This window comes from Abramis brama (genome assembly GCF_963993115.1).
Source record: "Abramis brama genome assembly, chromosome: 23".
Taxonomy (NCBI): Eukaryota; Metazoa; Chordata; class Actinopteri; order Cypriniformes; family Leuciscidae; genus Abramis; species Abramis brama.
This window is the reverse complement of record NC_139985.1, coordinates 17,427,015-17,442,846: the sequence shown is the minus strand read 5'-3', so window position 1 is coordinate 17,442,846 and position 15,832 is coordinate 17,427,015. Positions and strand designations below refer to the sequence as shown.

Here is a 15,832-nt window from a genome sequence, read left to right as displayed (position 1 = left end):
GTCGGACATAGCAACAGTTAACTAAAGGGGGCGGGTCTTTGCGAACGGTCAATTATGTGGTTTGTAAAGAAACAAGTGTACTTTTCGTTTAAAGACTGTTGAAAGTTCACTGCATGTAACAGACTCTCAAAAACCACAATCCTGAGAATCCATTAGCAATGTTCTGTTGTTCCACTTATGGGCTTTTTTTTATGGCAGACAGTTATTATGAGGCACAATGGGTTGCCATGTCTCTCTCTCTGATCCCCTTTTCAGAATGCACTTGGTTTGATCCATTGGAAATGCAGCTTTCATCATGGCTGAAGTGTTCTTCTGTTCTCCCGTGGTTAGCTCCGCCTTGTCCAAGAGCCTTGACCTTTCTCTGTCTGTGTGTGCGCAAACTGGCCGCCATTTTCATGGTCCCTTAAGACTGCAACTTTTTTCTTCGGTGGGAAAGACATTCTCTCGAAGGCAGTGGAAGTCAAGCACAGAGTGCTCTGAGTGCAGAAAGTGCCAGACAAAGTTAAACTGTCTAAATGGACTGGTGCGTCTGTTCCGGAGAAGAACACAGTTCTGGGAAGCAATTGGCTCCCACCCCCTGTCGTTATAGCAGTCAAAATTTCACTTCCCACCTCTCCATCGGCAGTGGAGTGTGAGGACGGTTTGGATCGATGGGCGCCTTGTCATTCTAAAGGTGTGATAGGTAGGCAGCCGTGTGTCCTCTCCCTCCCTCCGTCTCTGCCAGCTAAAGCCGGTGTTTACACTTGGACACCTGTCTACTCTTCACACTCGCTTCAGACAAAGGATTCAACGTAGGCTGTGAAAGGCTTGCCAAATCCCAAAACAAACCTTTTGTGAAGACTACATTTGCACAAGCACTGCATGTGTTGCTATTAAGCGTCTTTGTTTCATTCTAGTCTTTGTTAAATCAGGGTTCAGGTCAGGTCAAGGTTGGATCTGTCCCCCCACCACACACACACACACATTTGAATGCTTCTTGATGTTTATCTTCGCCACATGCTCATTGACCAGAGGCTAATGTGACATTTCTGTGGGATGAAGACCTAAATGTCCCACATGCAATAATCAGGCTAAATCTGTCAAGCACTTTATGGGTTTTGCGGATTGCTTTTCAAAGCCTGCATTCAACGCTCCTCATATTAAGAACGATAAAGATACAGTTGGTTTTTCACGTCCATGTTTTACAGGCTTTGTAATTTCGCTACCTTCCTAATAAATCTCCCAATTATTACTTTGATGACAACGAGTGTAATTGAATCTTCTACACGCAGCTTATTTGACTAGGTTCTGTATGCTCCCTCCCTTTTTCAGGACCTGTTAATGTAGCTTATGTAACGTAGAGAATGTCATAGAAAGCAGGTCATCGAAATATAATGCAATCGGCATATTTCATCTTAATCCAACCACTCGCAGCATTCAGATTCATGATCCTGATGCCTGTGCATGTGGGAGGAGATGTTTGCTTAGAGACAGCAAGAGCTTTTTTGTTTTTTACACATCACAGTGGTAAACTGGAGAACTTGCACAGCAGATATCACTAAAATGGCAGTATGGTGAATGTTATTAATATCTGCAAACATGACTTTACAAACCTAAACCTTTTTAAAGAGTGGAAAAAAAATATATAAATATGTATGTGTGTAATAGTATGTTGTTGTATCAAAAGGACTTTTTTTTTTTTTCACTTTATCATTATCGACCAAACATTTTGTTATTTAAATTATATATAGCACACACACACACACACACACACACACACACACATATATAGCACATTTTTTGCTTATATCACCACCGCTAATTCAACATTTCCACACAATTATGTATATTACACTACTGTTCAAATGTTTGAGGTCAGTAAGATATTTAAAATACAAATAGATATTTCTATTTCAAATAGATATTTCTATTTCAAATAGATGCTGTTCTTTTGAAACTTTTATTCATCAAAGAATCTTAAAAAAAAACACGTTTCCAAAAAAATATTAAAAGCAGCACAACTGTTTTCCACATTGATAATAATAAGAATGTTTATTCAGTGCCATATCAGAATGATTTCTGAAGGATCATGTGACACTGAAGACTGGAGTAATGAGGCTGAAAATTAAAAAAATGTAGTTTAAATTGTAATAATATTTCATGATATTACAGTTTTTACTGTAGCTGTTCAGTACTGTACTAAAGCATAAGAGACTTCTTTAAAAAACCGACCCTAAACTTTTGACTGGTAGCATAAATATAATTATAAAAAAAGAAATTTTTGCAAGCAAAAACATATTTGTTGCCAATAAAGTGGATGAATTTGGACACATTTTAGATCATCCCAATTGTTATAAGATCATGCGATCATTAGCCATACCGTAAACCAACTGGGCTATTGTTTTTAGTTTGTACAGTTGTTGGAACCTCTTTACTGTCACATGGTATTACCGCAAATTGAACAGCATTTCTACCTAGAATGCACCTTGTGTTTGTCACTGGTACCGGATATGCCCAGAACTTCCTTATCCCGAATAAACCTCTTGTTTAGAGCTGCCTGAACAACATCAAAGTTTACTTGCTATTTATATAAATGGGATGTGTACGCATGTTCGTATATGTGAAGAAGTGAGTGAGTATATTTGTGCTGGATGTGCAGATATGCCTCTAGCTGTTGTCACTCTGATTTTGCCAAGTGAGACATGTTCCTGGGTCAACATATTTTGTTGATCCTGGAACAACATTCCTGTCCGAAAATGTTGTCCCTACCCTTAAACCTAACCCTACCCATAACTTATTCTTAATATCAGAGGGAAATGATAGGTGAATAACACTGACGTAGAATCACCTGGTTGTAATGCTAAACTTGACATAAACTGTAAACTTGTCCCTCTAGCTGTACCTTTGTTATGAATAATGCAAAGGCCCAGTGGTGGTCGTACACCTCAGCATTTCTGCTGGCATTCGCTCTTGCAGGTGCTGGGAATGAGTTATGCGTAATTGTGTATGTTTTTGTGAGCATAGGCTGCGTGTTCACATTTGCATATACAGTATGTGCGTTTGTGTGAGTCTCACAGAATAGATTTAAAATATTCTCATGACTAGTCGTCATTGAAAGCGGTCCACTTGAGTAAGATCAGCTCTGCTGCAGCAGTCTCTTTCTTTCTGTCTTTCAGTTGGATTGACGGCTGCTTGCACGTTGTCATCTGAGGACAAGAAGTTCTTCTGCTTGTTTCAAATCGGCGTTTGCTTTCTGTCAATGCGTCTTCACATGCAGCTCCCTGCAGTCTCGGGAGATGGACGTGTTCTCATTGCGCACTATTTTAATGTGCATTTATTTATGTACGCTCTCATCGGAATCTTAAAGCAATAGTTCACTCAAAAATGACAATTCGTTATTTACTCACCCCTTGTCTTTCTAAACATTTGTTGTTTATGTAGAATGTACAAATTCACAGTTTTACGAATCTTGGCATAGATTCCATAGAATCCAACGGAGGATTTTGCAGTATTTTAAAATGATAGTTTATGAAATTAGTGTGCTTGAGATGAGCTATTTTAAGGTCATACAATTTTAAGTAGGCCAACGGCATAGTTCACCCAAAAATGGAAAATTCTGTCATGATTTACCCTTACGTCGTACCAAACTTTTGTGACTTTTTTTCTTCTATAATGTCCATTGACAATGGAAGTTAGGAACCAAAATTGCACCAACACTCTTCAAAATAGTTTTTCACTTCAGATAAGAAGCATGAAAACATAAAGTGAAGAAGAAAAGATTGTTGTAAAGAGAAGTGTTTCACAGAACAAACAGCATTATGGTTTGGAGTGACATGAGGGTGAGTAAATAATGACAGAATTTTCGCTTTCACTTTATTTTGATGGTCCCTTTAACACATTCTGTTGACTATAAGCAACGTTACACCTACATGTCTACTAACTCTCATTAGAGTGTTAGTAAAGTATTAGTAGACTGGTAGGGTTAGGGTTAGAATAAGTTGACATGTAGTTGCAAAGTTACTTATAGTCAGTAGAATATCTGTTGAAGGACCATCACAATAAAGTATTATCAGATATTAAGCAGACAGTCTACTAATAGTCTAATGAGAGTTAGTTGACGTGTAGTAGCAAAGTTACTTATAGTCAACAGAATGTTCAAAAGGGATCATCAAAATAAAGTGTTACCGAATTTTCATTTTTGGATGAATTATTAATTTAAGCTTTGCAGATTTTTAATTGGTTATCTAAAATTCCATTTTCGCACACCATATTCATTGTGTGAGTGTTAAAAAAAGACCTGATGTCAACTGTCACTTTGTTGTACCACTCTGAAAAATGTGTGAGTGGCATTACTGACTGATGATATGATGGATTACTCTGTCATGCAAATGATGGTTCATTTTAAGTGAGTCTTTGATGGCAGCTCTAATAAACTCAGGGTCTTCTCAATCAGACTTTAGATTTCCCAAACTCCAGATTCGCCAGTGCGACCATTCTGACCTGCAAGCTAAGCATATCCACACATAATCATATAAGCTTTGGCCTATAAATTTCTCTCAAAGTCTTATTGCGGTTGAGATGAGATCATTAAGGTGAGTGTGAGCTTGTGCGGGCCTTAAGCAAACACTGATGAAATGGCCTCAGATTTGACCGACTGCTGCAGTAACTCACTTTTCTGGCCTGTGTTCACGACTTCTGACGGCATTCGCTAAAATAATCAGCCATTTGTTTTCCACTTCGAACCACCTTTGTAATTGAGAACCATGCTCCATTATTCTCAGATGCCAGTATGATGGAAGTTGACACTAAGAAAGTTGAGAATATTGTCTCCTCAACATAAAATGTTTGTCATGTGGGAGGTAGATGTGTATTTTGACTAAAATGCATTATTGTTGCATATAAAGCATCCATCCATCCGGGTGGTAGATGTGTATTTTGACTAAAATGCATTAATCCATCCATCCATCCATCCATCCATCCATCCATCCATCCATCCATCCATCCATCCATCCATCCATCCATCCATCCATCCATCCATCCATCCATCCATCCATCCATCCATCCATCCATCCATCCATCCATCCATCCATCCATCCATCCATCCATCCATCCATCCATCCATCCATCTGCTAATTTTATAAATATACAAATATACATTAATGTTCAAATTAAGTATTTTTTGTAAGAAGCTTTTACTTATCAAGGCTAGTTTGATCAAAAACAGTAAAACACAGTAATATTTAAAAATATTAGAACAATTTAAAGGGGCTATATGCAACTTTTTCCCCAAAATAAACGTAACAATAGCCTTTTTATTTTACCATTTATGACTCAAACATCTCCTGATGAGCATACTGACACCTTGTCCGCTCACAGTGGGTGCACCTATAAGCCTGTATCCTATTTTTCCTATTTTCTGTCGGGTCGGATTTTTCCCGCGCTGTCTGCGGATGTGACGTCGGATATAATATATAATATATATATAGCAATATATTGCTCATTCATTGTTCGTTAATGTTAGTTAATACATTTATATGACAAACAAATTTTAAATGGGCTTTTTTTGTGAGAAGTTTTTATTTCTATGATGCATTTATTGGAGAGAATAATCCTGTCAGACGCAGCACTGCTGTGAACGCGCGTTCACGTTTAAACACAATTTAAACAATGTATTATTCAATGCATTACTTCTATATAATTATATATTAAGTTGCTCAAGCAAGTGGTAAAATATTTAACCATGTATTTATATTAAAATCTTTTGCATTTAAATTTTAATACAATAAATCTTGCATGTCACAAAGAACTTGTTTTTCCACCTCCACGAATGTCATTATGTCGCCTTGTTGAGGTAAATTGTAGTTTTCCTTGCTTTACCCCGGTCTTAAAGTGAAAAAAGTAGTATTTAATTAAATAAATTTATGGTGAGATTACTACATTTTATTTAATTAATCGCACTTATGGTGAAATGACTACATTTTCAGGTCAATCTGTGTTCATTTTGACCACGAAACATGCGCTGTCACTTTAATTCAGCGTTTGCAGCACAGCAGAAATCATAGATGGTATAAACGGCAAAAGTAGACTCGGTGCGGAAACGATCGCTGCACTGCTGTATACGCACCGCAACTGGAACGGATCGATCACCGACGGACTGCATCCGCGTGCAGTGTGAAAGCTCTGTAAACATGGGTACGGAAAAAAATACTCACCGCACACGCACTGCAAACGAAATATGTGTGAAACGGGCGTAGACTTGGAGCAGGAGAGCTACTCCGGCTGCTACTCGCAGTAGAGCGAGTGTTGCCATCTTCAGTTCAGCGACATATTTCCCGCCGCGCGCTCTCTGTCCGCTAGTGCTCATCTGTATTTGACGCAAGTGTTTGTTTGTGTGTGAGTGTGCGCGCTTGCGCACTCATTGGGATAATTGTAAACGCGCAAACACAGACAGAAAAGACATGCCATCGTGGAAATAAGATAAATAACATATTACTTAAGGGCTATTTAGTTTTTTTTTTAAAAATAACAAATTGTAATCTGGCTCTATAAAGAAAATCAAATCAAATTTACTTGACTTCAAGGGGGGCGGGGGGAGCCGTTAGGAGGGCGGGGATTGTTTTAAAACAATGACCAAATTGTAAAAAAAAAAAAAAGAAAAAAAAAAAAGAAGAAAATTATCAAGATCTGTGCCTAAATTTTGATTGGGTGGACATTTGCCGGACATTCACGGACCCTTGCTTTAAGAGCTCTCGGTCTTAACTGGACAACACAGCAGGAGCTACAAGATAAGCACTTCAAGCAGAAAGAAATACAAAAGACAAAACAGATAAAAAATAAATAAAAAATAAAATAAAAAAAACTTCAAGAGAATAAACAATCAAAGAATTGAGACAAAAATATCACACCCACTGGGGAAATATGGGTAACACTTTACTTGAAGGGGTGTGCATAAGACTGACATGACACCTTCATAATCATGACATGGCAGATGTCATAATAATGAAGGAGGTCTTATGCATGTTTATGACAACTGTCATTAAGTGTCATTCGCTCAGTTATGACATTTTTAATGCAAATATGACATTGTTTGAGATGTCTTTGTTATGACAACTTGACATAAACCAATACATAATAACCTGTCAGTGTCTTTGTCATGACAACTTGACATTACCAAGACAACATAAATTGTCATAAATATGTCATAAACATGACATAGCAGATGAATTATCAAACCACTTAGCTTTATGGGTTAACATTTCATTAAACTGTCAGGTGGTTGGTTTTGACAATGGCTGTCATGAAGCCATTATAACCGTGTCATGAATGTTTTTCTTGACCTCAACTACAGTGGTACAAATTTAATTTGTCATTAAAATGTTATAATGGCTTCATGACAGCCAATGTCAAAACCAACCACATGACAGTTTAATGAAATGTTAACCCTTAAAGCTAAGTGGTTTCTTAAGTCTGATAATTAATCCGCTATGTCATGTTTATGACATATTTATGACACATTGTGTTGTCTTAGTAATTTCAAGTTGCCATAACAAAGACATCTCACACAATGTCATATTTGCATTAAAAATGTCATAATTGAGTGAATGACACTTAATGACATTTGTCATAAATATGCATAAAACCTCCTTCATATTCATGACATGTGCCATGTCATGATTATGACGGTGTCATGTCAGTCTTATGCACACCCCTTCAAGTAAAGTGTTACCGAAATATGTAAGAATGTTTTTGCTTTATATGAAATAATATCAAACTAAGTAGCATTTATTCCAAAGAAAGACAGCAAAACATTTCACAAACAAATATTTGTGGTGGGTTTTAAGTGATGAAAGAAGAAGATTTAGATTAATGTATTTTAAAGTGAGATGTTTTTGCCAGAGTATATTTATTTATATTTGACCACGTGATAAATGTGTCCTCAATACTTCAGAGAGGTATTCATTAAGGCAAATTTGCATATGTAGTTGTTCATATCTATCAAAACTTTTATAAGAGGATGGGGGGTGATGTCATCAGTGTACCAGTCCTTGCTTTCAGAATGAGTAGATGTACCTATAAGAGAACAAGCAAAGGCATACCATACGAAAGGTTGAATTGGAAATTCAAGACTGTGTATATTCTATGGAGTGTCTGTGCTGTGGATTCTTTATTTGTCTGCAAGGGAACACTGTATTAAGATCCCAACTGAGATTGTTACGTACTGTCTCAGAGGAGGCATATGTCTATCTCTCAATTCAGTTCCCCAGGCCCTCTTTCTATCCTTTGAGACAAACCTGACCTCATTACAAACACACTCTCTCTCTCTCCTTCTCTCTCTCTATCTATCGGGGGAGGGGATACACCGCTCTACAGTAATTTGAAAGTGATTGCAGTACCAGTTTTGGCCACAATCTTACATACGGCTCCTTTAAAGAATGGCCTATTATCACACAAACAATGTGCTGAGGCCACCTATGCAAAATGGTAAATGCCCCCAACAATGCCTTAAAAATAATCAACAAAGGCTATAGTACAGTAGCCTACGTTACACTGAGATTTCATGTCGGAGCGGGATTTGAGCGCTTGGGCCGTGAGCGATTGAGTGGAGCGCATTGGCATAGAGCGGAATATTGAGCGGAGCTCACATGCTGAGTTATAACTATATATTCAGGATTTACATTTATATATTCAGAATTTACATTTATATATTCAGAGTTATAACTATATATTCAGGATTTACATTTATATATTCAGATTTACATTTATATATTCAGAGTTATAACTATATATTCAGGATTTACATTTATATATTCAGAGTTATAACTATATTCAGGATTTACATTTATATATTCAGAGTTATAACTATATATTCAGGGTTACATTTATATATTCAGAGTTTTAACTATATATTCAGGGTTACATTTATATATTCAGGATTTACAACTATATATTCAGAGTTTTAACTATATATTTGGGATTTTCATTTATATATTCAGATTTACATTTATATATTCAGAGTTATAACTATATATTCAGGATTTACATTTATATATTCAGAGTTATAACTATATATTCAGGATTTACATTTATATATTCAGAGTTATAACTATTCAGGATTACATTTATATATTCAGAGTTTTAACTATATATTCAGGATTACATTTATATATTCAGAGTTTTAACTATATATTCAGGATTTACATTTATATATTCAGAGTTATAACTATATATTCAGGATTTACATTTATATATTCAGAGTTATAACTATATATTCAGGGTTACATTTATATATTCAGGATTTACAACTATATATTCAGAGTTTTAACTATATATTCGGATTTACATATAATTATTTCCTGTTCCACATGAGCATCGGAAGAAGGTCGTCTGGTCCAATGAGTCCCATTTACATGGGGAAGTGATGGCACCAGGATGCACGGGGGACGACGACAAGCTGGTTGAGGGAGTGTGATGCTCTGGGCAATGAAACTGGCCATTCATGTGGACATACATTTGCCACATGCCACCTACCTAAACATTGTTGCAGACCAGGTACACCCTTTCATGACAATGGTGTTCCCTGGTGGAAGTGGCCTCTTTCAGCAGGATAATGCGCCCTGCCACACAGCACACATTGTTCAGGAATGGTTTGAGGAATATGATGAAGAGTTCAAGTTGTTGGCCTTGCCTCCAAATTCCCCAGATATCAATCCAATTGAGCATCCATGGGATGTGCTGGACAAACAAGTTTGATCCATGGTGGCTCTACCTCGCAACCTACAGGACTTGAAGTATCTGCTGCTAACGTATTGCTGTCAGATACCACAGGGTACCTTCAGGGGTCTTGTAGAGTCCATGCCTCGGTGGGTTGCCAGCACAAGGAGGACCAATAGCAGACATGGAATAAAGACTTATAAAGTGTAGTGTTGGAGTTCTCTCTCTCTCTCTCTCTCTCTCTCTCTCTCTCTCTTTCTCTCTGCTCTATTGTAGAAATCTCCTAGGCGATTTTATAGGCTCATTAACAATACAGTACACAATCAATGCAGTGGATTTCTCATCTTGCGTCTGTTTATCCGTTCATCTAATTATGCGATGGAACAGACTGTTTTGCATCTTTTTGAAGCCTGTCATTGATAGGCTACCGTCAATAGGAGCAATTTGTTTTGAAATATGAAGTGAGGGGAGTAGAAATGTCAACTGGGCCAAAGTGAGATTGACTAATCATGGATAAATAAAACACTTGAGTTAACACAATCAGTTTTGCAGAGTGGGGTTTGTTTTTGGCATGTTTCTCTGCAAGACTGAACTCGAGTGCAACTTGCAAGAACCATGCGATATAGGATGAAACCAAACATTCAATATTGTATTTGACAGTTTTAAAATTGGTCATTGAAAAATATTAATGTTTTATGTATTGTCTGTTTTAATTATTATTTAATTTTTTACATAACTTGTGTATATGCACAGCTTATGTATGTATGTGTGTGTGTGTGTGTTACACTTATTACTATAGTAATAACAGCAAATAATGCATAATTAAAAGCAACTAACCCTAACCCAAAACTCAATTATATAATAAGTACATATTGTTAATTAATATTACTCAGTACTTCTTTGTATAATTACACTGTAACAAGGGCACCTTAAAATAAATTGCAACCCACATTTTATTAAAAGATAAATTAGTCGTAAATAGACATTACTAACTGACTATTAGTTGTTGGAAAAGTAGGAGACCATTGTGATCTATACGTAATCTATTCTAGTTACGGCCCTGCCCCTAAAACCATACAATGGAATGTCTGAAAACCTTTTGAATTTAATAAAATGCTTGCAGTTTCTGGTTCACCATTAACAAAATGCACAATGGCAGAGTTATTACTGAAATCGGTCCATTTCATTACAGTAGATTAGACCTCGGGGCCAAATATTGTGATCAGACAGAATGGAGGCTCTTTAAGCATTGTCTGTGGACGCCATTACATGGCGGGTTGAAGAAAGGTCAGTTCCAGCTATTCCATTCAGCCATGTCTGCTCCCTGTCTGTCTGTGTGGCACTCAGACCGGATCTGCTGACTCTTCCACGGCTAGTCATCATGAATGATCTGGTTGTCGGAGGGAATTGGGCAGAGGAGGCTGTGTGTGGTGGTACAGTAGTACTCAAGACAAATGCCCCATTATAGTGGAACATAAACCCTATTGTAGAACCATGGAAGTAGAAGTGCTTTACTCATTTACTGTGCTGAGCGAAAGCCTGTTCTGAATCCGCTCGTCACAGCGTCCACTGGGGAAGACTCGCCCACGGTTATAAATGAACCTCTATTCCTTATTAAGACTTGTGTTCTGGGGGGATCTAAATATAGTTTTTGCACATTTGCAAGGTTGTCTCAGAAGTGAGGTTGACGCACTAAATGGATGTGCAGGGTTTTGTTGTGCTGTTCTTCGATATTCTGTTTCCTCTTGACTTATCACTACACTTTGTTGAGTTCTTGATGTAATATATCTGAATCTTTGCAGTAATGGGAATGAAAAGCTATTGTCTTATCCAACGATGATCGCGACAAACAACAGGACATTTTGTTGATTCATTGGTTCATCAATGACATGACGTGTGTGTGTGTGTGTGTGTGTGTGTGTGTGTGTGTGTGTGTATTTGTCCACCAAATCACAGTGATGTCACCAGCATGGACAAAAAATCCATAACAGGAAATAGTTCAACCTCTTTATGACAAGACAACTTCAGATTGTAACATTTATTTCTAAATAAATAATTTACAATATTTGCAAAAAAAAAGTTTTACCATTTATGATGTATGACGTGTGAGATTTCCCCTGACTAAGTGTTTTTCAGTATTGTGTCTTAAGTGCTGCTTTATTATATGACCACTTCAGTCTGTGAGTGTATTGGAGAAGTATTTGATTTGCCGTTGGCTGAGATTCCTCTTAACTGACTCTGGGTCTGTATAATAGATGCTGTGTCATGCCAGTGAGCTGTGATCCTAGAACATTCTGCTTGATAACAGGCACACAAGATCACAGACGCCAATAAAGCTCCGTTCTCCCATCTGCCTCACCACTAATTTTTTATTTTTTTTTCAGCAGGATATAGACCAACCACTGCACCGGGCTTGATTTATCTGTGGACAACCTGCTGCAAATGCCTCCCCCAGCCCTGCCCCGCACGTAGCCAGGATGGAAAGCTACGTTGTCAATAGGATGGGACCTGATGAATAGCTGGCTTTCTGATAAAGATGTTGCTTGGATCCGTTTTTAAATCCATGTGGGAATACTTGCCAAGCAAAGAGGCTTTGAGATTTTTGACAGCTTTGCTCTTGGAACATCTGGCATCTTGGGTTTGATCGTTTCTTTTGTGCGAGTGGATATAAACTAGTGCCGCCGCTGTTAGTGGGACTAGTGTGAAGAGGATTGAACATGCCCTTCCAACGACCAAACCGCCTGGGTGGCGTCTGGAGGGCCATGTGTCCGCGGCTAGGCCTCAGTGCTAGCCTGGACCTGCCGTTTTTGTGTTGGATATTAGGCTTAACCCTGCACGCCCATCTCACTGCCTCGCAAAAACTGGACGAGACGGACCCCGTTGTCACTATGACTTACGGCAAGCTGCGGGGATTCAAAAAAGAACTCAACAATGAGATCCTGGGGCCTGTCATCCAGTTCCTGGGCGTTCCCTACGCAGCACCCCCAACAGGCGAAAGGCGCTTCCAACCTCCTGAGCCCCCTATTTCGTGGTCAGATATCCGTAACGCTACTCAGTTTGCTCCCGTTTGTCCCCAAACGCTGCTGGAGGGCAGGCTACCGGACGTTATGTTGCCAGTTTGGTTCACCAACAGTATTGAAGTGGTGTCTTCCTACGTACAGGACCAGAGCGAGGACTGCTTATTCTTAAACATATACGTGCCAACGGAGGATGGTGAGTTTATGTGCGGGCAGGACGGAGAGACCTGCCTTTGTCATCTCACTGTGTCAGTTTCCTCTGTGCAGAATGTAGTGAGTGCAGCGAAAAAAAGAAGCATGATCTCTGCATGTCCGATGCATGCCACTGCTTAATGTGTGAATGTGTGTGTGTGTGTGTGTGTGAGCGAGGCTGTATGTGTGTCCTAACCTTCCCACCATCCCCTGCACATGCAAATCTTTCTGTGTGCTGCAGCACGTCCATTTTAGATGGTTGGTTTTCTTTTTACCCCCCCCCTTTACTTGTTAGTCAAACACAGCTTTAGTGTAAACAGCCCATAATGTTTCAAAATGAACTATAAAAGGGGAGCATTTTTTGCAGTACTTATGATGGTGATGATGATTTAAGTTAGAGAACTTCTCGTTAAAATCTTCTCTTCCTCTTTCAGTCAAGTTTTGCTGTTGCATGCACCTGATGTCCATAATGGACTCCCATGTTATTTTTTAGTCTTCTATTCATTTTGCAGTAAAAAGAATATCCAAGGAATGTGCCAGAAAACCCGGCAAGAAAATTTGTAGAAAAGGAGGTATGTATCCACCGACATAAATCCCAAAAGAGAACAGGCAAAGATCTCCCCCCTCTCTACAGCACCAGTCCAGGTCTCGACTCTCTGAGGTCGCATGTCAGAGAAGAAACCATAATTGATTCCCACCATGAAGAGTCAACTGGGGAGACCGAGCCGTCTCTTAAATCAGATGGGCACACTTTGAACTTGCAGAGTCTAATCTCAATTAAAAGAGATGCTATCTGGATTTCATTGGCTTACACTGGCTGTATTGATCACAGCTTCATCAAGATAATGTCTCTAGCTCCCCCACCCTGACGTACCCTACCTTGGCCCCTTCCGAGCATTGGGTTTGTTGACAGCTCGCTTTATATAAAGTATCCCGTTAATACGTCCTCCCTGCCGACAAGAGTAATCATAAAACGTTCCAGCTGGAGAACATTATCCTATCTTCTGCTGGTCTGACATGGCAAAAATCAATGAATGTATAAATACAATACATTTCCCCCAAAACTTCCTGTTTGGCATACTGTGGTTAAAAAACCTGTCATCATTTTATTGACTTTCTTTCATATATTTTGAAGAACTTTTTTGGTCCATACACTGAAAGTCAGTGGGGTCCAAAACCACCAACTATATTTAGAATGACATGAGAGTGAGTAAATGATGACAGAATTTTCTTTTTTGGGTGAACTATCCCTTTAAAGTGATCCATCGGGCATTTCAATGATTATTCAAAGCAGATGAAGGTTGAATCACTTTTGGATTATGTTTTAAATGTTGCAAATCAAATCAACATTGACATTCTGACATTGTTTCAACTTAGTTACTTTTTCTATCTTGTTAAAGTTCAGTGTTGATTTGACAGTTGATTTTCAATCATTGTTTCAATTTTGTTTAACATTGAACCAATGACTGACATTATTTTAACCACATTTAAATGTCAATGATTTTCAGTCACTTGCTGGCTTGGGAACTAATTTCCATCTGCGTTAATCTACAGGCCAAACCAAAGCAAATCCAACACCTATCCATTAAGAAATTAAAAAATAAAATAAATAACAGCTAAAGAATTCAGTCCATTTGCACACATCTAAGTAGGTGAAGGCCAGTGAGGGCACAGATAGCATCTTGCTCTGGGTTTAATATGAATGTTTTAAAAATGTTGTAAACATTCTGCCATTGTGTTATCGCTGATGTTTGCAGTTGAAGCTATGTTTCCAGCATGCTGTGTAATAAGACCCACCATCATCGCAACTGGGATTGCTTTAACAGCAAAGAACAGTTGTCTCTTCTGCCTGCAAAAATAATAGAGGCAATTTTTAGTAAAATTGCTACGTTAGATGGAGTGGCTTTGAGAGGCGCGAGTGAGGAATTTGCTCAGATTGAGAATTTCTGGGTAAATCATGTAAAAGCCCTTCTCTTTTGCTATGAATATCACACTTGATTCATGTCTTGATTCATTGTTTATGTGCCGTTAGATCAATCCTTCGCTCGAGTTGTGTGAACTGAGAAATAATTGTCAATGATACGTCTTTTTGTGAACAAATTTCATTTCCATTTAGGATTCCCACATGCTGTTTCGGAAAATTTGTGCTTTGTGCTTTCTCGTGGAGGGAAATGCATTGATGACATTTCATTTTCGGACCCCTAACTCATGCTTTAATTGGATTTGAAATTCACACCTCTACATTTAATACTTTTAATTGAAACCTTTGATACCTAATTGCATTTACGCTTCTGATAGATAAGAACGGCGTTTATTGGTTTTCAGCAGCACGGTTTTGTCTCGATATCTATGTGTAATTAACTACCTTAAAACGGCGTGAACGGACACAGCGGCATTGCTAACTCAAGGATGTTACTGTCAAGGACGATGTAATCATAACATTTAATCGGTGCCTTTTTTATTCAAGGTTTTGACTGTCATAGCAGACTGTCGCATAAATCAAAATGTTTGTTGATAAAAAGACAGCAGGTTAAGCCGCGGTAAGCTATTAAAAATTAATTCAGAGCTTGTAACGGGCTTCTGTTAATGAAAATTTAATAGTGTTGGTTTTCATTTCTAGTGTGACACTGTCAGATGATATTCAGCTGCGTCACAAGAATTGAGTGTCCGTCAATAAGCTCTCTCGCTCTCTTTCTGTCCCAGTTTTGTAATGGTTGATGGCAGTCCTATAAGGGAAGTGCAATGCTTGCTTCGCGCTAAGACAGGAATGGATTTGCAGCCCCATTGCTTCGCATCCATATTTTTTTTCATTCCTTCTCAGTTTCTGCCTCCTCTCTGCACCCTCCTTTGAGATGGTCTGTAAAACAGAGTTGAAATTCGCTGTATCTTGGCTGGGTGAATGGCGCGCGGAGGAGCCAGGGTTAGTGGCGAGG

General features: G+C 38.4%; 1 protein-coding gene across 3 annotated transcripts in view; it reads left to right on the top strand.

Annotated features, from left to right (window-relative positions):
• Positions 1-15,832, top strand: part of nlgn1 (neuroligin 1) — a 298,549-nt gene that overhangs the window by 66,908 nt on the left and 215,809 nt on the right. For all 3 annotated transcript variants that reach the window (XM_084100585.1, XM_084100586.1, XM_084100584.1), the window contains exon 2: positions 12,075-12,903. In XM_084100585.1, coding sequence (XP_083956711.1) covers positions 12,408-12,903 — 496 coding nt within the window. In that variant the 5' untranslated portion in view covers positions 12,075-12,407. The remainder of the gene's footprint in view (positions 1-12,074; positions 12,904-15,832) is intronic.